Source organism: Acomys minous, assembly GCF_964271855.1.
Source record: "Acomys minous genome assembly, chromosome: 7".
Taxonomy (NCBI): Eukaryota; Metazoa; Chordata; class Mammalia; order Rodentia; family Muridae; genus Acomys; species Acomys minous.
The window spans coordinates 68,976,190-69,000,054 of record NC_140488.1 but is presented as its reverse complement, the minus strand read 5'-3'; the positions used below and the strand labels follow the sequence as shown (position 1 = coordinate 69,000,054).

At 37.8% G+C, this 23,865-nt stretch overlaps 1 protein-coding gene across 3 annotated transcripts; it reads left to right on the top strand.

Moving 5' to 3' along the window:
• Position 1: 1 nt before the first annotated feature.
• Positions 2–23,261, top strand: TBX22 (T-box transcription factor 22). Of its 3 annotated transcripts, none has more exons than XM_084789422.1 (10): positions 2–129; positions 11,227–11,403; positions 11,969–12,143; positions 12,925–13,026; positions 14,531–14,705; positions 15,579–15,743; positions 16,060–16,124; positions 16,533–16,597; positions 19,427–20,073; positions 22,351–23,261. In XM_084789422.1, exons 1-9 carry the CDS (start codon positions 90–92, stop codon positions 20,038–20,040), a joined length of 1,578 nt encoding a protein of 525 aa, XP_084645548.1. In that variant the 5' UTR covers positions 2–89; the 3' UTR covers positions 20,041–20,073; positions 22,351–23,261. The 3 variants fall into 3 exon arrangements, with proteins under 3 accessions (XP_084645548.1, XP_084645547.1, XP_084645549.1); XM_084789421.1 differs by having other exon boundaries at positions 11,966–12,143; XM_084789423.1 differs by lacking the exons at positions 2–129; positions 11,969–12,143 and having other exon boundaries at positions 11,277–11,403.
• The last annotated feature ends 604 nt before the right edge of the window (positions 23,262–23,865 follow it).

Sequence of the window (23,865 nt, the reverse complement as noted above, 5' to 3'; positions counted from 1 at the left end):
GCGGAGTGACCGCTAGTCTCCCAGAAGCGACAGTGTGGGCATCTTTCAAGTGGAAGAGCTCAGCCAGAGACTCGTCTGCTGTTACCGTCATGGACGCACAGAGACCCACTGTTGCTTCTGACCTACCAGGTAAATACCCCTGCCTTTCTGTCCAGGCTTTCGCGTTACTTTGGATGCCTTTCTGGAAAAGTGTAACTTATCGGTTCTGTCATTTCTTTTAGATATCGTTAGTCACATCCTTCAGAATATGGAGACTCAGTTGAAGTCAGACTTGTTTGTGTCCTATTCCTTCACCTCAAAACTCTGGCAGAGATCCTGAAATCACTTACTTCCTAGAGCACTGGTTCTCAACCTGTGGGTCCCAAGCCCCTTGACAAACCTCTATCTCCAAAAACATTTTCATTAGGACTCCCAACATTCCCAACATTACAGTTAGGAAGGAGCAATGAGAACAAGTTTATGATCGGGGTGTCACCACAGCATAAAGAACTGTGTGCTAAAAGGTCTCAGCAGTAAGAAGGTTGAGAACCACCATCTTAGAGTTTGAAGAGGAATGAGTGCTCCTCAAAATGAATGCAGACTAGATCTAGCTTGTCTATTGACAGAATGCACTACCTAAAGCACCAGCAAAGTCCTGCCTCTGGACTAGGACAGAAGATACTGAAGCAGAGGAAATTATGCCTTCATTAAGTTAGGAGTGGCAAGATAAGTTTACGGAGATGCTTGTGCTTGGCTCAAAAGTGGGAACTGTGGCAAACGTGGAAGAATGTTAGCTGAGTGCTTAACTCTGAGAGGTAACCATGGCTAAAGTCTATGAACAATGATGTGTTTTTCACCACGGGCTCTTCCCTAAGACCCTGCTTGCTAAGCCAGGGTTTTTTTTTCCTCCTGAACCTCTTTGTTCTCACTTGAGTCCACAAGGGGCAGCAGAGTTTGTCATAGGATCTCTTCTGTTTGTTCGCACTTTGTCTCAAGAGACCTTAGGTTCAGATATGGCCGTTGTAACACACACCCATAAACAGTCATACATACCCATCCTCCCTACAAGAATACACACCATACATGCCTTGCTTTAGACTAGTAAGAGAAATTAGGGAAAATACTTAATAGTGAAAGGGATATTACAGAGGTTACTGCAGATTCTTCATCCCCAGTTCTTCTGCCTCGTATTCAAAGAGGAAAAGGTACAAAGAAAGGGCAGACAAAGAGAAATATGAAAAATTAAAAATAAAATATATTAGGAGAGAGAGAGTTCACAATACAGAGAAAAAAAAGAGAGAAAGCCAGAAATTAAGACACATAAAGAAACCTGAAGGAGAGAACTCAAATATAGTAACAGAGATAAAGAGAGGCAAATATATAGAAAGCAACAATAAGGGATAAAGAAGGGAAGTAGAGACCCACTATCAGTAAATAGTGCATCCTTAAAGCTGCTCTCTTGCTTCTGGAGAACTTGAAGATATAAGCTGGGAGTCTTCCAACTGAGCCATTCCTCTTAAGCCTGTTACAATACCTCTTATTCCCTTTACTCTAGGGACTTGAATGAATTAGTGCAACTCCCACAAAAAGACAGCAAGCAAATTTGTACCAGATAAAGTCACCATCATGTAAAAAAAAAGTTTCATTCTTGGGTTGGATGGAGAAATGACGCAGCAGTTAATTAAGAGTACTGACTGACCTTCCAAAGATACTGAATTCAATCCCCAGCAACCACATGGTGGCTCACAACCATCTATGGTGAGATCTGGTGCCCTCTTCTGGCCTGCAGGCACACGTGCAAATGTAACTTTAAACTTTTTTTTTTTGAGCTGATTTTTTTATTGATTAATTTATTCAGGTTACAACTCAATTGTTATCCCATCACTTGTATCCTCTCATTCCTCCTTGCCTCCCACTTTAACCCTATTCCCCTCCCCTACATCTAAGACCAAGGGGGACCTCCTCCCCCACCAAATGGTCATAGGCTATCAAGTCTCATTTTTGTTGCCTGCTTATTCTTTCTTTAAGTGCCCCAGGCCTCCCCACCGAAGGGAGGTGGTCAAATATGGGGCACCAGAGTTCATGTCAGAGTCAGTCCCCACTTTCCACATAACTGTGGGGAATGTCCTGTCCATTGGGTAGATCAGAGTAGAGGTTCGATGTTTACTACTTGTGTTGTCCTTGGTTAGTATGATAGTTTGAGCATAGCTCAGTGGTTAAGGGCACTGTCTGCTCTTCAGAAGTTTTGAGTTCAATTTCCAGTAACCATCTGGTGGCTCACAGCCATCCATAATGAGATCTGGTGCCCTCTTCTGGCCTGCAGGACTATTGCAGGCAAAGCATTGTATACATAATAAATAAACAAATCTTAAAAAAATTATTTTAAACTTTTATAATGCCAAAATAAAATAATGATGAAAGGTAGACAGACCTTCATGCAAGCAAAGAAACAAAACAAAACAACAACAACAACAAAACATCACTGAACAAAATGCTTATATCACTTTCCAGATTTACAGATGTCCTCTTACATAGTATAAATAAAAATCTGTGGTCATTTCCACAGCATACACAGACACAAACACAGGTAACAATTCAGAATTTTTCTTCTAGCCAAAAACAAAAATAAGAGTGAATTAAAACATCAAGAAATACTTTCTAGTCAGGGCTGGAGGAGTGGCTGACTCAGCATTTAGGGCAACTCTTGTTCTTCCAGAGGACTTGACTTCTATTCCCAGCACCTACATGAGGCACCACACAACTTCCTGTAAGTCCACCTCTTCTTCTGGATACCACAGGCACCCGCATTCACATGCAGGTACCCACCCACGGATACACACACACGTATAACTATAACAACAACAACAACAACAACCAGAACAACAGTACAAAACCTTAAAAAAAGAAATATTCTAGTTAAAGAGACAAGGACAGATGTCAAACACAGGGTATTAGACAAGGAGACAATGAGAATGTATATGTTTGCCAGTGAAGACTGCTGAAAATTTAACAGCCAAAACATATACACAGAGGACCTGGTGCAGATCCATGCAGGCCCTGTGCTTGTTGATTATTCTCTGTGAGTTCATATGTACTTTGCTCAGTAGTTTTAGAGGGACTTGTTCTCCATCCCCTCTGGCTCTTACACTCTTTCTGCCTCCCCTTCTTCAGGTCTTCCTGAGCTCTGAGGGGAGGGAGTTGATAGAGATACTCCATTTAGAGTTGTGTGTAACAAGGTATATATTACAGCTTTCCATTTAGTATTTTCATCAGACTTCTGAGTGTGTAAATGAGTGGGTCTCTGATTCTGAGATATTTTTTTCCTTCGGTTGGTTTGCTTTGATCAAATTCGATGTGATTTTTTTTATCTTATTACATTTTTTTGGTTATTATCTCTTAGAAACATGTTTTTTTCTAATGAGAGACAGAAGAGTAGTGGTTTCAGATGGGAGGGATGGGAGAGGAAGAGCGAGGAGTAGAGGGAGGGGAAATTGTTATCAGCATATATTGTATGAGAAAAGAAGTTATTCTCCACGAAAGAGTAAAAACATAAAAACAAAGTTTATAACAGCCAAAGTATTAAAATACCAAGCAGTCATTAGTTCAGATTGATATTTTCAAAATGCATATCCATATGACAAAATAAATTAGAAGCTCTATCTGGAATAAGTTGTGAATACTTATACAAGTTACTTTAGTATTTATTAAACTTCTAGTACATTTAACCCTATAATCCAACCGTTTGCCTAAGTGTCATTTGCATAACTGCATTAAAAAAATAAAAACCTTCACCCTCCATGAACAATATACAAACATGATTTAAACAATTATGGACACACTATCATAAAATATGTAGTTGAACATTCTAGCAACCTTATTGGTAATGTCATGTGAGTCGAATATTAGGCTGGAGACACAGAGGCAGAGGTTTGAGAAGTGGCAGTAATTTTACCAAGATGATCTGAGATGATTTACTGAGGTAATTTTTAAAAAGATATTCTAAATCAGCAATAAATGGAGTAGTGTGTTTTCAGGGCACATATAGGGCAAAGGTTCCAGTGCTGACATTCTATTTGGCAACACTCGTATCCATTGATTTTGCCCTTCCTTTTTTTATCTAGGAATTTAAATGTGGTAAATACAAAGAGTATGCTCTAGCTTCTTCTCAGTGGTTCCTCTATGATGATGTTCCATACTTACCTTATTGCTTTCCTCCTGAAGTTTTGGTACCTGGGATGTCTTAATTCTATGAACATTTACTTCCAGCAGGAATACTTTTTTTCCTAGTTGTCCCAGTGCCTAGTAAAGGAAGACTGTGGGTAAAAATTAAGCATAACTTTGAATCTAAGCATAATCATTGTAGATATTTACCTACATTAAATATTTTTGGTAGACTTAGGGAGACATTTCATCCTATCATCACCTACAATCCCCTATCTAGTACCTTTGTAGGTGCTAGTTACTGCTGAGCCCTGATCCAATAAAGATCATTATTAAGATATGGGAGAAATCAATTTGCATTTTATTCACTTATCCTGAGCATGATGGAGTGGAGTAGTAAAGGAAGGAGTGAGAATATACTAAAAATACCTACAGAGAATTACAGCAATTACAAAGGCATAACATTCAGCCAGGCATGGTGGTGCACATCTGCAATTCCAGAACTTGGGAGGCAGAGGTGGGAGGATCTCTGAGAGTTCGAGGCCAGCCTGGTCCACAAAATGAGTACAGGACATCCAGGGCTACACAGAGAAACATTGTCTTGACTCACACACAGACACACACACACACACACACACACACACACACACACACACACACACAGAGAGAGAGAGAGAGAGAGAGAGAGAGAGAGAGAGAGAGAGAGAGAGATTGATTTGGTGAACTCCAACCTATGGTGTGAAGTGTGAAGCTTTCCTCATAGTGCCAGGTTGGAGCTCATACATATTAGATTAGACAAAGTTAGAAGTACTTGGGCCATTGATTTGGAGTCAGAGTTTGGACTGGGTTGCTTGCATATAAAATTCATTTGGTGAAAAAGTATGCGAAACACAGTTATAAAAGCATGTTTTCCCATAGCTTTAGAGAAATGAAAGAATCCTTTACAATACCTTCAAGTAATTCATTTTGGAATAAACTTGGTAGGTTCTTTTTCTTAAGTGACTTATACTAGCTGCATTTCTTAGATTCATGCAATTTTGTTGGCTTCTTATTTATTTACATGCTAGGGATTGAACACAGGGTCCTGTACATATTAAGACCTAAGATTTGACGTCATAGTTCAATATTGTAAAGGCAAAGTAATTGTGCATATTTATGGATTACAAGGTGATGTTTTGATACATGTACACAATCAGCACGTATTATTGTAATAGTGCCAAAAGAGCAACAGGCTGGTAACATAAAAAAGTGTATATTTCACTCAGGGTTAATGTTTTAATGAGTGAAAACTGCAAGATTTAAGACACACAGTTATTAATTGTGCATGCCGTGCTTGCTCCTAAACTGAAGTAAATAGACAATACCTATTCTGGCAGTTACTTAGGTCAGTATATAATAAGGCTACCTGTGTGTTCATTTCATTTTTCTCTTATGCATTGACTTTATCAGAAATTATTCAAGAGTAAAAGTATCCTTATATTTCTGAGAACAAAACTGCTAATAGAAAACTGAGAAAAACCTAGTAGCATTAAATCATGAGTTAAGTGGGAAAAGTGTTATACGGCTTTGAGTATGATAAATATAATGCGCCTAAGCCTAATGTTCTATTATCATAAGAAGGCCTTCAGTATTTGATAATAATACAATATAATGAAAGTCAACAGAACAACTTTTCTTTCAGCTAATGTTTCCATTCCTTTCTTCAAGAAAACACAACTAGTAAAGATAGGAATTGATTTCCCTTCTCTTTGTTCCCCAATTCTCCCTAGGTACAATGTTAACAATGTTTGCCATACATAACTCATGTGCTAGCCTAACTCAATTGTTGGATTAATAAACTCACGGGACTTGTTGGGAGATTGTACCAGATTAATGAAAACCAGAAACTGAATGACCCACTTATGAGACTTTATTTAGTACTTGTTAGGGCAGTTTCCTCAAATCCCTAGAGTGAGAACATAGTTATATGTTACTGGCTTGGCATTTTCAAATCCATCTAATTATGTGAGAAGACATGCTTGCATAGTATTGATAGCATACCAAAAATATTATTAAAAATCAAAGTCAATAAAATCAAATTATGTGTTCTTCCAAACATATTCATCATGGATTTTTGAGATCCAATTGTAATGTTTTGTTTTCATTCATGGATTTTAATTATTTGAAAAGTTCTCAATTTGAGAATGATTAGTCTTAACACATTTGGCCTTTTGAATATGGTGAAAGATTTAACCAAAAGTTGAGCATTGGCCCGAATATTTTCTCCTTCTAGGATGTGGACTCAAAGGATTTACAGATATAAAGCTGATACAAAGATTACATATTCTTGAAATTGACTTTTCTTATCTCTTTAATGTTGAACACAGCTGTGAACCCTGATTCAGACATTGTGCTAACTGGTTTGTACAAACTGTTTTTCTTGACCTTTTGATATATCTAACTCTCTTCCAGAAATGTACTCTATGATGACAGTATTATAGGTAAAAGCATAGAAGCCTAGGGGAAATTTTGGTTTAATGCCCACAAAAAGATTTCTGTAAGCCACTCCGAAGGTAGTACGGTCAGACATTGGATTAGATCAATGTGAATCCAAGGTCTGTGTTTTCACCACTTCAGCTTTATCCCTTTTTATTATCACAATCCTGGGAGATCATGTAGGAACTCAGATTACTCATCTAAGATTCCAGTTTGTACTGGAGGTTTACAATCCTCAGAGATTCAATAGCTCATGACTTCCTTACCCATGAAGCTACATTTGTTGTAAGAGAAAGAGGAAATGAAGAGTTAGATAACAAGTTGATCTTCCAAAACCTTGTCAGGTTTCTTCTGTCTCAAAGTAATGCAAATTAATTTGAAACTCGCATAAACAAATAAAATGATTTCCTGTTTCCTGTCACTTAGCAAGTGGCAAACAGGGATGATTTCTTGTAACATAACAAACTCAGGAAATATTAAATTTAGGTATTAGAATGATATGAGGAGGCAAACCATATATTCCAGTTCTTGACTGTGCGTTCTTTAGGGTCCTTCTAGATCTAAAAAAAAAAAAAAAAAAAAAAAGTCATGAAGAGGAAGAATTTGTCTTTCATTTGCATTATTCAAGGTTGTAACTACATAAAACATCTTAATCTTGGGGAGTAAAAATCAATAGAAAAAATAACAATTAAAGGAAACAATCTCCATCATGAAGTTGTTTGTGCTTCTTCCAAAGAGTAACTATAGGTGTCTAGTCACTTTCCAAGTTCTAATTTTATTGTATAGTATTTGTATGAAAATACACAGACACACACAGGACAGATATATTTGATACAAATGTCTCCTAATGAAGAATAGGAGTTACAATATCTCCATGATTAGGTTTTGGTATCAAAGGTTTAGGATACTTTTTCCTCTAGGTAGACTTAGCTCCTTTTCAATATGTTTTTCCCCCTATGTACATATAGTTCACTAGGAGGAACATCTTCATACTTAGTGTCATAATCTTTAATACTGTACATGTTTATAGTCATTAATAATATTTTACAATATTTGGAAGAGATATAAATTACTTTTCTATATTTTAGATACACATCATATTCAAGAAGAATTACAATAAACCATATGCTTTTCAATGAATATTTAAGTATCCAATCATCTTTCTTCAGTTTTCACTCCCACACCATGACAGAGAATCTATTTTGAAGGATTATGTGTGTTCCTGGATTAAACCTAGAGTCTACAGAAAGGAGACTTCTTGGTATAGATAGCATATACGTAGTGAATCGCCCCTGGAGCCCCCTGTACCCAGTATCTCTGATCATGAACAACTGAGCAAATTGCAGAGCTGGCTCTGCCATGCTTGATTCTTGTTAATACAAGGTAACAAGAATTACTGCACATTAGTCCATCAAACTTGAGCAAGAGCAGAGCTACAGTTTTCTCAGTGTAATATCATCAAATAGTTACTAAAATGGGAAAAGAATGGTTTAGGTTACACAGATAAGAAATTTCTGGATGACTAAATTACATGCATATAATAAATATTAAGGAAGACATTTATTGTAATACAGGATCTTATATTCAAAGATATGCTATTTCCTTGGTTAAAGAAAATCATATCATAGTAGACAGAATGAAATACTAGAGCTGACATTGTGATAAACATCCTTTACCTAACTTTTACAGAAATCTCTTCAAACATTTACTAAGCAAAGCTTCTCCTTCTCTTTACTTTGCCCTGCCTTTAAGAAACAAAATGAGTCAGGTTCAAAAGCAGGGAAATTATCAGACAGACAGAGAATAATTCAAATGCTATATGATTGTTTAGCAGACTAAAACTAACCAATAAACTCTGATGTTTCTCTTTCTGAACTATGCCTTTTGGATAAGAACACATAATTATACACAATCACCCACAATATATGTCCATGAGCTGCGGCAAAGATTACATCCAGCCCTGTATATTTTCAACTCAAGTGCTTTGTACACTGAAATTCTCCTTACTTTGTCAGCTTTCTTCTGTATCCCTATGATAAAGATAGTCTTCCCATTGCATTTAAATTGCAATGAAGGCTCTGTGTGGCATCCAACATTGTTAGAATACTTTATCCTATATTCCATTGCCTATAAGGATGCCCTCCCCATGACTGAATGGCACACCAGAACCATAACAATCCCTTCATGGAAAATCTAGGTTTTTACAGTTACATAGATGAAATTTAAATGCTCTGAAGATCTTTCAGGATATTTTTTTCTCTTTTTTTAATTTGTTCACTTTACATCCTTATTGTAGACCCCTCCCATGTTGCCTCCAGATCCCATTCTCCCTCCCTCATACTCTCTCTCCCTCCCCTAGTCCTGAGAAAAGGGGAGCCCTCAACCCCTAACATCTAACCTCAGTCTATCAAGTCTCATCTGAACTGCCTGTATCCTCTTCCTCTGTGGCCTGGCAAGGCTGCCCCATCAAAGGGAAGTGAACCACAAGTGGGCACCAGAGTTCATGCCAAAAGTAATCCCTACTCCCCATACTTTGGGAACCACAAGGAGACTGTGCTGCCTATGGACTTCATCTAAGCAGGGGGTCTAGGTCCTCTCCATGCATGGTCCTTGGTTGGAACATTAGTCTCTGCAGCATACACACACACACACACACACACACACACACACACACACACACACACACACGTGCACCAAGATTTGTTGGCTCTATTTGTCTTCTTGTGGGGCTCCTGTTGCAGGTGAATGGATATTAGCCACAAAATACAGGTTTACCACACTACAATACACTGACCTATAGAAGCTAAATAAAAGAAGGACCCATTCAGAAGGGTAAATACAATAGCTACTGAAAGAGGCTGAAGAGAAGGCACCGGGCAGGAGCCTACCATAGAGGTCCTCTGAAAGACTTCACCCAGCAGGGGATTGAAGTAAGAGGCTGAGACTACTACCCAGCCAAACTTCTGGGTGGAGCACAGGGAGTCTTATGGAAGAGTTGGGGCACAGAAGCTCTTTAGTCCTTAAACTCTGATATACTATAAGTTCATTAAAATTCCATTCTATCGTAACTGGAGTTGAAATTACTTTAAACGTGCTTTGACTAAACATATTAAAGAACATTTCTTAAAATGTTCAAGAGTCTAAGAGGGCCTGATTTTCTGTCTGATGAAAAGTGAGTGACCAACTAGCAACCACAGAGGCAAATAAGTCACATTTGCAGACAGAAGTGTTCTTGGGAAATGATAATGATAGTCTCGTCTGGACACAAAGGATGCACTTACTAATTTTAAGGAAAAGCAAAAGCCAGGCCATGAACATATTTCAGGAGGCACCAAACCCAATTTCTTTTTTGAAATATTTAATTAATTTATTCAGATTATATCTCAATTGTTATCCCATCACTTGTATCCTCCTGTTCCTCTCTCCCTTGCCCTTTCACCCTATTCCCCTCCCCTATGTCTGTGACCAAGGGGGAACTCCTCCCCCACTATATGGTCATAGGCTATCAAGTCTCATCTTGGTAGCCTGCTTATTCTTTCTTAAGTGCCACCAGGCCTCCCCAATTTCTTAATAGCTCAAAGCTTTATTTTTCAACACACTATTGGGGGCAAAGGCTCTCTTTCTGTTGCTAATGCTCTAGTCCTTGGGGCATGTTTTCAGATTACCTGTGTGAATTTGAAGAGGGTATGAAGGCACAGTTGGCTTGAATCTTTGACTGCGGAGTCTGGGATATTCTTAAAACACCTTGCTTCAGCCTTCCTACTAGGAAAAAGAGGTTATCTGGCCATTATCTACCTATACTGGAGTCTAAGGCTGGAATTACATAGTCAGAAAGCTTGCATGATCTTCAGTGTTTCCAGTGGTGTTACTGGAGAGAGAGAGAGAGAGAGAGAAGGCCTAGATACATTTATCTGAGTCTGGTTAAGTAATATTTGCTCTTTCTTGGAAAAGTGTCCCCTCATGGGAGCAATTATTTCACATTTTAGAGTTTTACTATTTAATGTAAAACAGTAACCTTGAGTCTCCTTCTCCTCTTTCCTCCTGCCTATCTGAAGCCCCCAGCCCCTCCTCTCTGTCAGACTCTGAAGCGTCACTCAGGCTGCTTTTTTACATTTCAACAGCTTCCAAAACAAACTGTGGAGGATGTGACCCGCTGGGTGGTTGGGTATTCACTCAGCTGGATGCAACAGTATATTCAAATCACTTTGGTGCGGGCCTCCTTTGGTGGCAGGTCAGCGCCTAAAAGGCCAGCATTTGCCAATCTTTGGGCTCTGGCAGGTCCCAGAATCAAGGATTTGAGGACTGATGGTACACATGTGTCCGTTGAGGGGGAGGAGAACTAAAAAGAAAATAGAGATTACACCTCATAGGATTTCGACTCAAGTTTAATATTCTTTCTCTTTTATGCTGTCTATTTAAAGATATTGATATATAACGGGGGGGGCATATTTTTATTGTTGATTGCGGATCCAAAACTTGGTTTTCAGACTTAAGACTTTTCTGTGAGCTTTCCTCCCTTGCCTCTCATCTGTGCCCTCCCTCCCCCCTCCCTCCCTAACTCAGCTCAGGTTGAAACTTTGCAGCAGCGCACAATTACTTCTTCCCCTCCAGGGATGGCTCTGAGCTCTCGAGCGCACGCCTTCTCGGTGGAGGCCTTGGTGGGGAGACCCAGCAAAAGAAAATCTCAGGACTCAACAGAGGGAATGCAGCTTGAGCTGCAGGAGGAGCAGTGGGTAGAGCCAGCGGAGGAGACGCCGAGCAGCGCTTCTGGGGACAGCAAGCAGCCCGGTGAGTACTTTCCCCGCCGCCCCTTATGCTGAGCGCTTCCCTGGCCGGCTGAATGGGATCTTCTTTGCCTGTAGAGTTGTAGCCAGGGTGTCCTGGCACATTCCCTCAAGTCAGGTTGTGAATTAAAAAAACACATTACCCACCTGACTTTAGGACACATTTCAGAGAGTCTGAATCTGGTTGGAAATGTTGTGGTTCCTTTGCAATGAAAAGGAGGGTCCCTGCTTGCTTGCTTGCTTGCTTTTAGAGGAGTGATTTACGCACCTCTAACAAAATCCTAAGAGCCAGGCCTGACTATTCCGCTCAGTAGGAAATAGGATGTCCCCCAAATCCCCCAAGAAAATGTAGCCTCAGATTCAGCATTTGGCTGGTTGGGGGTGATAGATTTTAGGGGCACCAGCTTTGATGGGATGCAAACTGGGCTCCTCTTTCTTTCTCCATTAAGAAAGCACAAAGGGTTCTGTGGGGGAACGAATGTATCAAACTTTCTGGGGGAAGGACGAGGTCTATCAGTTCAAAGATAGTGTGCAAAACCTGCCAGACTCTCAAATCCCATGTCTAGCAGGAAAGCGACCCAAAGCGGAATTTTCAAAAACCGCCTTCTCTTGCTCTGGTGGCGAGAGCCGCAGTGTCGAAACTCTGCAAGAAAAAAGTATTATCCAAGTGGAGCTTCAGGGATCCGACCTATGGAAGAGATTCCACGACATCGGGACTGAGATGATCATTACCAAGGCTGGCAGGTTCGTTTGGCTGGGCCAGTGATTTCCCTGAATCATATAGTATAGGCACTTAAGGAGGAGAATCCAGTTTTATAATGCCAAACTCCTCCCCCTTCCCAGTCCTTGGCAGATGTTAGAAAGCCACAGACTACTCAATCTATTGCTCTGGGAAGGACCTTGCTACAGTAAAAGATCTACTCATGTTTCTGATACATCCTTACTCCATTGATTCATTCTCCCAACTTCTGCCTGTGTCCTGTACACAAAAATGTAGCCTCCCCAGCAAACCAGTGCCAGATGTCTCTCCACCTTCTTTCTGTTGTGGCCAGCCTCTCCATGCAAGGCTAGCAAATAACAACAGTAAATACTCCACCCAGCACACCATCACTGGGCTCAACCCACTGGGAACTCAGCCTTTTCGCAGCTAACCCTTTGGTGTCAGACAGCCTCTTAATTAGTCTTCCTCATTTCAACCTTTTGCAAATCTACCTCACATACCCTTCTACGAAATACAGGAAAGGAACGAAACTTTTCCTATCTTACTTACTCTTATAATTTTTATTGCCATGTGGGGCTTCATGGATGAGGACTTTTCATAAAGACATTCTGCACCTTTAGTAATTCTAGGACTTGTTAAATCAATCAGATTTTCTTACATAACCAACGCCATTCCCTGAACCTGCCATGGAAAGGGATGAATACCGGCTGTATTTGTCCACACTTCATCTTCCTTCAAAATATCGCTAATATCTCTCAACTCGGATTCTAGTTTCTATCCAAACCCGTATTTTCTTTCCAACAGACGTATGTTTCCTTCTGTTCGGATCAAGGTGAAAGGGATGGACCCAGTAAAGCAGTACTGTGTGGTTTTGGATGTGGTGCCCGTGGATTCCAAACGCTATAGGTAACTCTGTAGCTATAGAGATATTCCAATTCACATAGCCAAGATCCAAACAGGTTGAGAAAACAGATTCAGGGCCATCAGTCCTGCAGCCTGACACCTACCTGACAGCAGGATTTAAAAAAAAAAAAAGTTTACCTGGTGAGTACAGAAAATTGTTCATCCTTGGATTCGATTCGGATAGCTGAATTTTCTCATTTGAATCTGGATTCAAAGTGAAGGAAGTGTTGGCTTTTCTTAGTCCCTCCTTGTGGAAGTTGGTGTTAAATGGCTGCTTATTGTGCCTTCAGGCTACCCACTCTTTGTGCCTTACATACGTATACTGCGATTGATTTGGGCGCTGGCATCCTGGAGGCAGGCAGTTTGAAAATATTCACGGGAGAAATGTCTTAGACCCAAGGTAGACCTTGGCTTCTGGGGACAGGGTTACACTGGGCAGGTTCTCAAATAATGTCCTGATTTGCCCAAACCTGGTGGCAGGGTCCTTGGGTCAGGGTTGGGTTTTTGCCCATATGTTGTCCCATTTTTTTTTAGTTTTTTTTTTTTTTCCTGAAGGGATGGCCAGATCCAGACAGTACCAGGATTCTGTTATTTTTGTCTTGAAGTCCTTGACTAGGCTGTACCAAATGCGTGCAAATTGTTGGAAAGATTAGCATGTTTAGATCTACCTGCCTAGAAGTGCTGCCTTGCTGCCTTGCTGCCTTGCTGCTGCTTTGAAGGGGGAATTCTGGAAGGGAAGGGGAGGGAGCTGCAAAAACAGCCCAAAGAAAGCTGTGTGCAGTGAACCCAGGGCACCCCTGGTGCCTAGCCCTAGTCGGGGAGCCAGTGTAGCTTCACAGCTGATTCTGAAGGAAGAAAGTGCAAGTCCCTAGCAAGTTGGAACTTCCCTCAGCCAGGGAAACAGAAGCAGCTGTTTGCTTTTTGCTGTGCACCAGCACTGATTTGGTGGGGAATGCTGATCAAAACACAGTTCGAGATCGAAGCATTTTGAAAACTCAGCCCTGAGGCCTTATGGGGCGGGGTTCCTTTAGAGTTTTCAAGTTTAATTGGCAAAGGGGCTCAATAGCAGGAGTGGGCTTTGACTAAAACTTTTAAGCATGGGCTGGACACCGTAGTGCTTCGCTCTGTGTTTCCTTTCTCTGGCTTCTTGCTTGCTTATATGTCGATGTTTTTTAGGCATAGCTGCCCATGGAAAAATAAGACAGACTGATTCCTGCTCCCGTTTCTGTTAGGAAATAGCGGCCTCAAATATCCCGTGCTGATTACTCACAGGGATTCTTTAGTGCATTTTGATGGCATATGCATAGTTACTATTTGTTTGTTTGTTTGTTGCCCTTGAAAGCTCTTTGCAAATGAAGCTGGCTCTACGTTTGATTTCCTAGCCTTTGGGATAAGTGTTTTCATCTTTGATGAGGCTCTTAGGTGGAGAACTCTCAAGCCCCTATCCCTCTACCTTGTTTTGGCTGAGCCTAAAGCTACCTATACCTTGCTCTTTGTCCTTCCTCAGGTATGTGTATCACAGCTCACAGTGGATGGTAGCTGGGAATACTGACCATTCCTGCATCACTCCCAGATTTTATGTCCACCCGGACTCTCCTTGCTCCGGAGAAAACTGGATGCGTCAAATCATCTCCTTTGATCGAGTGAAACTCACTAACAATGAGATGGATGACAAGGGTCATGTAAGTGAGCACAGTCTTTCTCCTGGAGGAGGTAGGTGCCAAGGCTCCTGGCTGGAGTTAATCCTCAAGAGGCTCCTAGGGTTTTGTAAGCGTTGTTTTGGGACCAAAGCTCCTGGATTTGTAAATAGAGGCTACAAAGGATGCCTCTAATCTCTGGCATCTAAAGGTGCTAGACTCTGGGAATGACTTCAAGGAGCTTGAGGGTCCGAAGACCCAAAGAAGAGAGCAATTTAAACTAGGGAGAGTGTCCTGTTGTAGAGAGTGGGCAGGGCTGCTAGGCATCTTGGCTTCCCAGGCTGTGTGCTTTTGCCTTCCTTAGAGTCCATTTGTTACTTGGGTACCTTTGATATGGTGTGGTGGGAGGATGCAAGGCAGCAAGTGAGAAGCCAGACTGGACATTTCCACAACCTGCTGCCACCCGGGAGTCACTTCCTGGTTATTTTCAGGTTTCCTGGATCTTGAACCTTCTCCCTAGGTACCCTCCTGCTTGAGCCCTGCCAGCCACAAGAGGAGAAAAGGAAACTACCAGGATTAGCAGTTGGGGAATATCAGGTTTCTGGCCATATTTGGGAATACCAGTTACAGCAAAGAGAACTCTGATCTATTGATCAGGTCCTCATGACACTTCTACCTAAGCAGGAAAAGCTGCATATGGAATTTGCTGCTGCATAGTGTCAGTGTTGCTGTGGTGTCTCCCTCAGGAAAACCTTCAGCTAAGAGGGGTTCTGGTGGGAGCCAAAGCCTACAACAATGTCCTTATTTGTGATCTGAGCTTTCCTGACATATTTATATCTAATGTTTTGGGTGTGACTTCACTGGTGGTGTTAGGGAGAAGTCAGTGTTTCAGATGGCATTTAACCATTTCTTCCTTAGATCATTCTGCAATCCATGCATAAGTACAAACCCCGTGTGCACGTGATGGAGCAGGACAGCAGAATTGACCTGTCCTTGATTCAGCACCTTCCTACTGAAGGAGTTAAAACATTCTCCTTTAAAGAAACTGAATTCACTACTGTGACAGCTTATCAAAACCAGCAGGTAAAGCTATATTGACCCCAGGAGGTGGGATATTGGTATATTTGAATAGAAGCAAATAACAATTTGGGGGGGTACATTTTAAACAATAGAGAAAAAATTGTGGTTTTATTTCATTACCAAGTAACGTTTGGTAGAAAGTTGTGTGGTTCTTGTGTTAAACAAGAGATCAGAGCAAGAGGGACCAGTAGGCAAAGGAGACAATCATCTTAAATCTGACGTACATACTCACATTTGTTTAAAGTACCACATTACAATAGTAGCATTGTTGCTGAGAACAGAGACTGGAATTTTCTCTGTCTTTCTTTTGAATTTATAGATTACCAAACTGAAAATAGACAGGAACCCTTTTGCCAAAGGATTTAGAGATCCTGGGAGAAACAGGTAAGTAAAGTAGCTGTCATATGTAATATTTATGTAATCCCTTTAATGACTACTAGAAATAATAGGTAAGAAAAAGTACAATCACTCAGACTATTTATATAGCTCTTTTACAAGTAGTAAAGATATGGTAACTATGGATCAGAGACTCAGAAGAGCCTACATTTCACCACATAGTAGGTGGTAGGAAATTAAATGCATGATTTTCAAATAGCCCTGCAAGCCAGTGTTAAGATATTGTGTAGTACAAACTTGTGGGGCTTACAGAAATTTACTCAGACCCTAGCTACTAGTGTATATTTTACAGAAATTTATGAGATGATCACTCGTAAAATATAACAGGCTTATCTGAATCATTATATCCACAAAGTGTTTTCTGAAGTTGCTAAAGAAATAAATTATCTTTTTTAGGGGTGTATTGGATGGGTTTTTGGAGACCTACTCATGGAGGCCTTCTTTCCCTCTGGACACACAAAGTAAGAAAACATTTAACATTCAGTTTTATTTTTACATATTATTGGAGCAACATTAGGTATAACTCTTATACCAAAATATTATATACCAGAAAAAAATTGTGTTCACAAGCAATATGTATGTACTATGTGCGGGAGTCAGAATCAAAGACAGACAAAAAAAAAAAAACACCTAAGGGAGATAGTGCAGTGATGTTGCTGGTGGATATACTGGTTATATCACTTATTGAATTATCTTACATGTTTATCATGACATCATACATGGATTCCATAGTATCTCATTCTTTTACATAAAGATTTTATTGGACTCTGCCCCATTTGCAGCTTAATTTGAAGATATATTAGCTGTATAAGTTTTTGTTTATCTTTATCTTATGTTTTAATGACTTCATTTAAGTTTCACTTTTACATAGTTCTAATTTACTTTTTTTCTAATTTATTTTTTATTGCTTGAAAAGTATCAAAAGTGACATTAAGTGATCAAATAACATCTAGTTTATTTTCACATTTGTGCTGCTCTTATTTTCAAATTCTTCAAAAATTCATTAAATATAGGACTTAAGGTAGAAACTTGTGGTAAAAAATTGTGAAATTTATAGCACGTAAAGCAAAATATATCATGAGCATAGTAGAGGAGCTAGGAAAATAAATGCAAGTATAATGCTATAAATTTGTATATAGAATGTGCCATATTACTACTTGAAGGAAAAATGAATATACTCTAAATTTGTTTATAGGATATGTCATATTACTACTTGAGGGAAAAATGAAAGTAAAGGATGAATAGTATAAACAGAAAAAAATTGAGAAAATATTATTAATAAACCAAGAAAGGAAGACTTGGCATACAAAACCACAAAATGGCTAAATCTAGTATGGATGTGGTGCAATTTGTGTACTTTTAAATTTTTTTAAATACTTTTTAATTTATGCATTAAAATTAAGTGTATTAGTGGGGTGCCATGTGATGTTTTTACTTGTGTATTCATTTAGAAAGTTTAGACTCTTCAATTATATTTATCTCCACAAGCATTTGTCACCTTTATATGGTGAAAACCTTCAAAATCCATTGCGATGTTTTCAAAAGTATGATATATTTTTGTTAATTATAGTCTCCCTACTGGGCATTAGCACATGTGAACTTATTGGTAGTGTCTAATTATAACTTAGAACCCAGTGACTTGACATTAGCCTAGCCCCACTTGACTCCCATTTTTCTCAGTATCTGGAAGCCACTATTATATTCTCAGTTGTCATAAGATCATCTTTTATATTTCATACAGTACTTGCCTTTCTGCATCACAACCAATTTAATTGTCATAAGTATTTTTAAAAATTTATAATGTGTTTCTTCTCAAGCAGTATATTGCCTGATGAAATTATCATCATCATCATAGTTGGATAATGCATGTGTTCTAGCAAAAATAATCTACATTTCTATTTACTCAAAGATTTAACTATAAATAAATATTTTATTTGTAAACAACATAAAACTTTCTCCATTCATATTTACTCCACTGAATTTGCCTGTCTTTAGACTTTTATTTAACATTGCGTTTATGGAGGAAGACATCAACATTATACTAAAGTTTTACATGATACCAAAACAACTAATTGTAATGTGAAGAACTTAAGTATAATTGTTTGTTGAAATGATGTACTTTAGTTTGTTGCATAGAAAACTACCACAGCATTAGGCAGCATGCTTTTAAAATGTCCAAATAATCTAATTTCAAAACAGACAAAAGTGCCCATTAATTGATCACTTAAAAAGTTAACTTCATCATTTACAGCGTGTAGAGTGCATTCAAATTAGAAAGGGGCAATAATTTCTAAAATAACCCTTGACTGCTTTATTACAAGTATGTGTCACTGTGCTGATAAAATATTAGTGTATATTTATATTTACATACAAGTATACTTAAGAAAATAACAAACTTATCAATAAAATCTCACAACTTCATCAAGTATGGTCAAACAAAATTGACTGAACATTTACAAAAAATAAAGCTCAGAACCTACATTTTCCGGTACCATATAAATATCCTTAATTTTATTATCTGTTAAACTAGTGGTTCTCAATCTTCCTAATGTTGTGACTCTTTAATACAGTTTCTCATGTTGTGGTGAGCCCAAACCATACAATGATTTTGTTGCTACTTCATGACTAATTTTGCTACTGTTGTGAATCCTAAAAAAATAGCTCATATGCAGGATATCTGATATGTGACTCCCCAAAGGGTTCATGGCCTACAGGTTGAGAACCACTGTGTTAAACAATAGAAGACTTTGGATGTCATTGAGTAAACATTTTCCTTCTCACTTTGATGTTGAAATAATGTCTTCCATTCTTGATAGAGACAACCATAGGAATCTCCTCTTGTCTGAATTTCACATAAGACAAAAGAATGATTGTTGATATTTTTCACCAATAAAATTATTTTCATTTTTACTTGCTTTTTATACTGAAGCAATCTGTAAAATCCCAAGCAAAACAAATTATTTTGTTCATATGCAGTTTAAAAAATTAAAAGTCAGTTTTTATGTGTAGTATATTATTGGCTGAGCTACATATGGGGCCACTTAACTGTTGGACAAAATGTAAAGGCCTGGAGTGCAGTGAGTGTTCAGTGTGTGATGCACAGAAGTAGTGCCACAGTAGCAGTACCGCCAGTAGTAAAGCCACCATATCCAGAATCAGTCAGAGCGGACAAAAAAAAAACCTATGAGTTTGCAAAGAAAACCACTCCGAATGGGACCCAAAGGGCAGTAGCTATGATTACTGTTCAGCAGAAAAATCGGGTTCATTGTTCTTTGACTTGTCATTCGCAGGTGGAAGCAGTGGCTCATCTCCAGTGACCTCTAGTGGAGAAGCCCCCTCTCCTTTGAACTCCTTAGTTTCTCCATCTTGTTCCCCACCTATGGTTCACATACCTCCAAGCTCCTTTGGAATGGCCTATCCAGAGGCATACCTGCACAACGGCAACCTACCCTTCTACTACAATATTTGTCCAACTAATATTTGGCGACCACAACCTTTTGTCTTACCTACTCCTGAAAGGCTGCCGAGCTTCAACAGTCCTCAGTCTTTATCCCCACTCATGATGGAAGTGCCCATGGTATCATCCAGGGGCATCATCAATCCTAACAATGGCATACATGAAGGCTGCAATGGGCAGTGTCTACAAGCATCTCATTCTGCCAGTCAAATATTATGTGGATTACAGAATCCTGGAAACAGTTTCCAGCTAAACCCCATTGCCCAAGAAGCACTCAGTTGCCCTTTTCATCTTCATAATGGCTGTTATAGCTACAACTTCGCCATGACACCTAGATTGGAAAATAATGCCAATCATCTCAGTGAAAATGGCCACAGTCAGATTTCTTTTAACGAAGGCAGATGTGATTATTCCCATTGGTATCCTGCAATCAACCATTACCTCTAATGGAACAACAATCACATTTTAACAAATTTACATGTAAGCACCTCTTTTCTTTATTTAAGAAAGAACAACAGCTCTTAAAAGCTTCCTTACCAAACAGCACTACTTTGTTTTGATTTGAAGTAGCTTAACAAATATTTACAAAAATTTCTGTATAATACCATCTTAGACCTGAGAGAATATGACATTATGATAACCTTGGTCCTCAGATAAGTTGTTTAATAAATATTTTTGATGAGATAAGCCATCAGTGATAATTAATGCCAGGAGATTAAGTCTTCAATTACAACATTGCCAACTCACCATGTGTTTTACCTATTAAGTAAGGCCAAAAGAAGATGGATATAATTCATGTAAAAACAATAAAAGTATTTCAATTTTATCTATGAAGATTGCCTACACTATAAACATTTATCAAGCAATTATGGCAAAAATTAAATAGTTGGCTTGATTTATATTTTGCTGCTGAAAGGAATGGTGATTACAGATATAAGGTGCAGACAGAGACACAAGTTTTCAAATATTGTTTTCGATTAACCTTTGTAGCCTGAATGATATTTTATTCTGAAAGGATGCAAAGATCAAGTGAAAGGTAAAGCATTCCAAATAACATTAATCTTTGTTTCCTTTTATTTTTGGATATTTCATATATGAAGCCTGTTAATGTATTTCTTTAAAAAGCTTATTCATTCCACATACTAAAACACATGACTTTATTCCTCTAAGAAAACTGAGATAGTATTTGAAGAGAGAGAACATATTTGAGTCCATAGATATGAAAACATCATTTGTTAGTAGAATTTAATTCCCATCTTTCCATCTTGTGTGTTAGTCATGGTAAGTGTAGTTGGACAAAAGTAAAAAGCAAATCTTTATTTTAGTTTTTTAATTCAAATAGAATCTCATCAAGTCTTAAATTTTTGAACAGTATTCTAGTAAAAAGAACGTATTATTTACAGCTTAAACTAATGGAATATCTATTGGAAGAGTTTCTGAGGCATGAAATATACACTAAGATTGTTAAGCAAGGGATCCAAGAAACAAGTACAGTTTATTTTTGCCTACTGTAAATAGGAGCTGTGTAGGAAAACTTCAGTAAATTATAGATTTAACAAAGCTGTAATATAAAAATGCAATGAAACTACCTGATAGTTTATATGCAATTACCTCCTGAAGTGACAACAAGAAATTATTTAACTGAAAATTAAGGAAATTTTCTGAGTTGTTCTTTAATTATCATATAAAAGAAGACATTAATTTTATAACTACTCCAAGATATATATACCAATACTTTAAATGTCAGATGTTTTCGTTATGTGTTATAGTCATAACTCTAAACATACACCAGCACAGTAAGTAAAAGAAAAATGCAATATTTTAAATGCTATAAGTTTGGTATTTCTCTCATCTTATTTTATTAAAAGTTCATAAATTGTCCTTTCACACTTTAGTCATAGTAAGCAAGGGAAAGCCTTCATAGAAAATTAGACTTGGGGAAAAAACCTCAATCAAGTAGTCCATTTTCCTTGAAGTAAACTGTCCATCTATCTGTTAACACCACTAACTCTTGCACATAAAAATTTCATGATTAGATGCATGGCACAGAACTCAAGAAAATTGATAAATTGTGAACATGGTTATGAAACAAAAATTATCTGTCTGCATTTAAAAGCTTTCAAAAACATTTGTTTAGACAAAATGTGAATTGCTATCACATGAAAGTGGTCACATGATACTACATAAGGTCCAAATTCTAGTAATAATCAAGCCTTCTATTTCCACCTGGTTTGAATATAGATGTCTTCTCTTAAGAAAATAAAAAGAAGTCTACATTTAGATATCTGGTTTTTAACCTGACCTTGTATATGACTTTCCCAAATAGATCTAGAGAAAATAAACCTTGCATCAATTTTGTAAAATTTTCATATTGATTCAAGAAATAAGTGAATGATATTTTTAATCCTTGTATAGCTCTCAGTCAGCCTTAGACTTGTAGACAGATTCTCTGATCAGGAAAGTATTTTGTGGAACAGTCAGTCAAGCTGAAATCAATGACAAAAGTTAAACTTGGTTAAAGGTCTAAGAAGACAGATTGTTATATCACGTTGCTCATTACATTTTAAACATTACTATAAGACTGTAGGTAATGATTTAAAACATCAGTATCTTTAATATCATTATTTATTTCCAGTGTAGAGTGCCTCAATTTTATGGATATTATATTTTGGAAGACCAAAGTATAACTTTATAATATATTTTAGGTTACATACTTTTAGAATCTCCAAATTAACTAATGTCCTTACTTCCATTTAGTCTGCTTCTTCAAAACTCGCAAGCTGTGAAGAAATGTTTCACACTGTTTTTAGGCATGAGTCCTGCATATGGTCTGAGGATGGACACGATTTCATTCTTTTGTGATGCTGAAGTATGTCTGTGGCAGGAAAAGAAATGAACCATTAGTCTGGGCAAGTGATGACTCAATGGATAATGAGTCTTTGAACCATTTAGTATCTCATGTGATGACAACGTGACAAGGGTGCCAACAATGCATAAAGACAAGCATCTGCACTGGATATTATGGAAGATTTTCCTTTAATTCTCCTAATCATTTCTATTTTGCACCTTGGGGAAATCATGGCACACAAGGCAGATACAAATATAGCTTTTAAATATTACTGATGTGCCAGTCAGTTTTCTGGCTGAGGCATAATATAGCTGAGATAAATATGTTGCATAAATACTAAAATATATTTTGCAAAAGTTTATATGCATGCTAACAACAAATTTAATATGTTTGACATAATAGAGCTGTACATATATATCACGCATAAAGTAAGACATTTTTTTACATTTTGTTTACTAATTTAATCTCACTAATAAGCTTTTTAACATATGTACATGCTTTTATAAATTAAAGATGTCACTCTAATATGTGTGTATATACACATAATGTGTGGGTGTGTGTATGTGTATGTGGGTGTGTGTTCTCCAATGGGATATTTAGGTTTCTTTTTAAAGGAATTACACTGTGTCTTTTCTCCCACTCCTAATGAGAGATGCTGTATAGAAAATTTACTCATTAGATAATCACTAGATACTGACATACATTATCAATTATGTATACTTCTGTGGAGAGGCATATTTAAATATATTTAGAAATGTCTAATGCACATGCTCTACTTTGAGAATTAAGCTGACAGGGTAGAAGCGCAACATTTTGTATTCCAATTCCAATTCCAGCCCAGCCAAAGTAATAATATTCTAGTATACAGCAACAGTTTGACAGTTGATTTCACTGGAATTTAGCATACTTATCAGAGCAGCTAAAAACAAAGCAAATGCATTAATAGCGTAGGCGCTGGTGGTAGTTGCTTTTATATAACTTCCTGATGTACATTTAATCTTCTTAGATTTGATCTGCAATTAAATGACATTTTGATTTAAAACTCTATAAATAAACATAGTTTGTATGGCAACATAAAACAGAATGAATAGATAACATAGAACATTTAAAACATACCCCATATGTAAAAGTATTTACACATGTGAGGCTGGCCAAAAGTAACATGTTGTTTCAATAAAATATTGAGAGTAAAACGACGAGTATCATTTCCTCTCAAAGCTTCCAGTGTTCATGTTTACAAATTTGTCCTGCAATTAATATGTAAACATATATTATAGTGAGCAGATGTACAGGGAAATGTTATGGTATCTTTGTATTTAGTTCACATGCATATACATTTTTATTGGTTCATTTAACTGCTTAAAAATAGCAACAGTTAAAGTTAAATGCAATTGAAAATTCTGAAAGTATATTACAATGCATTG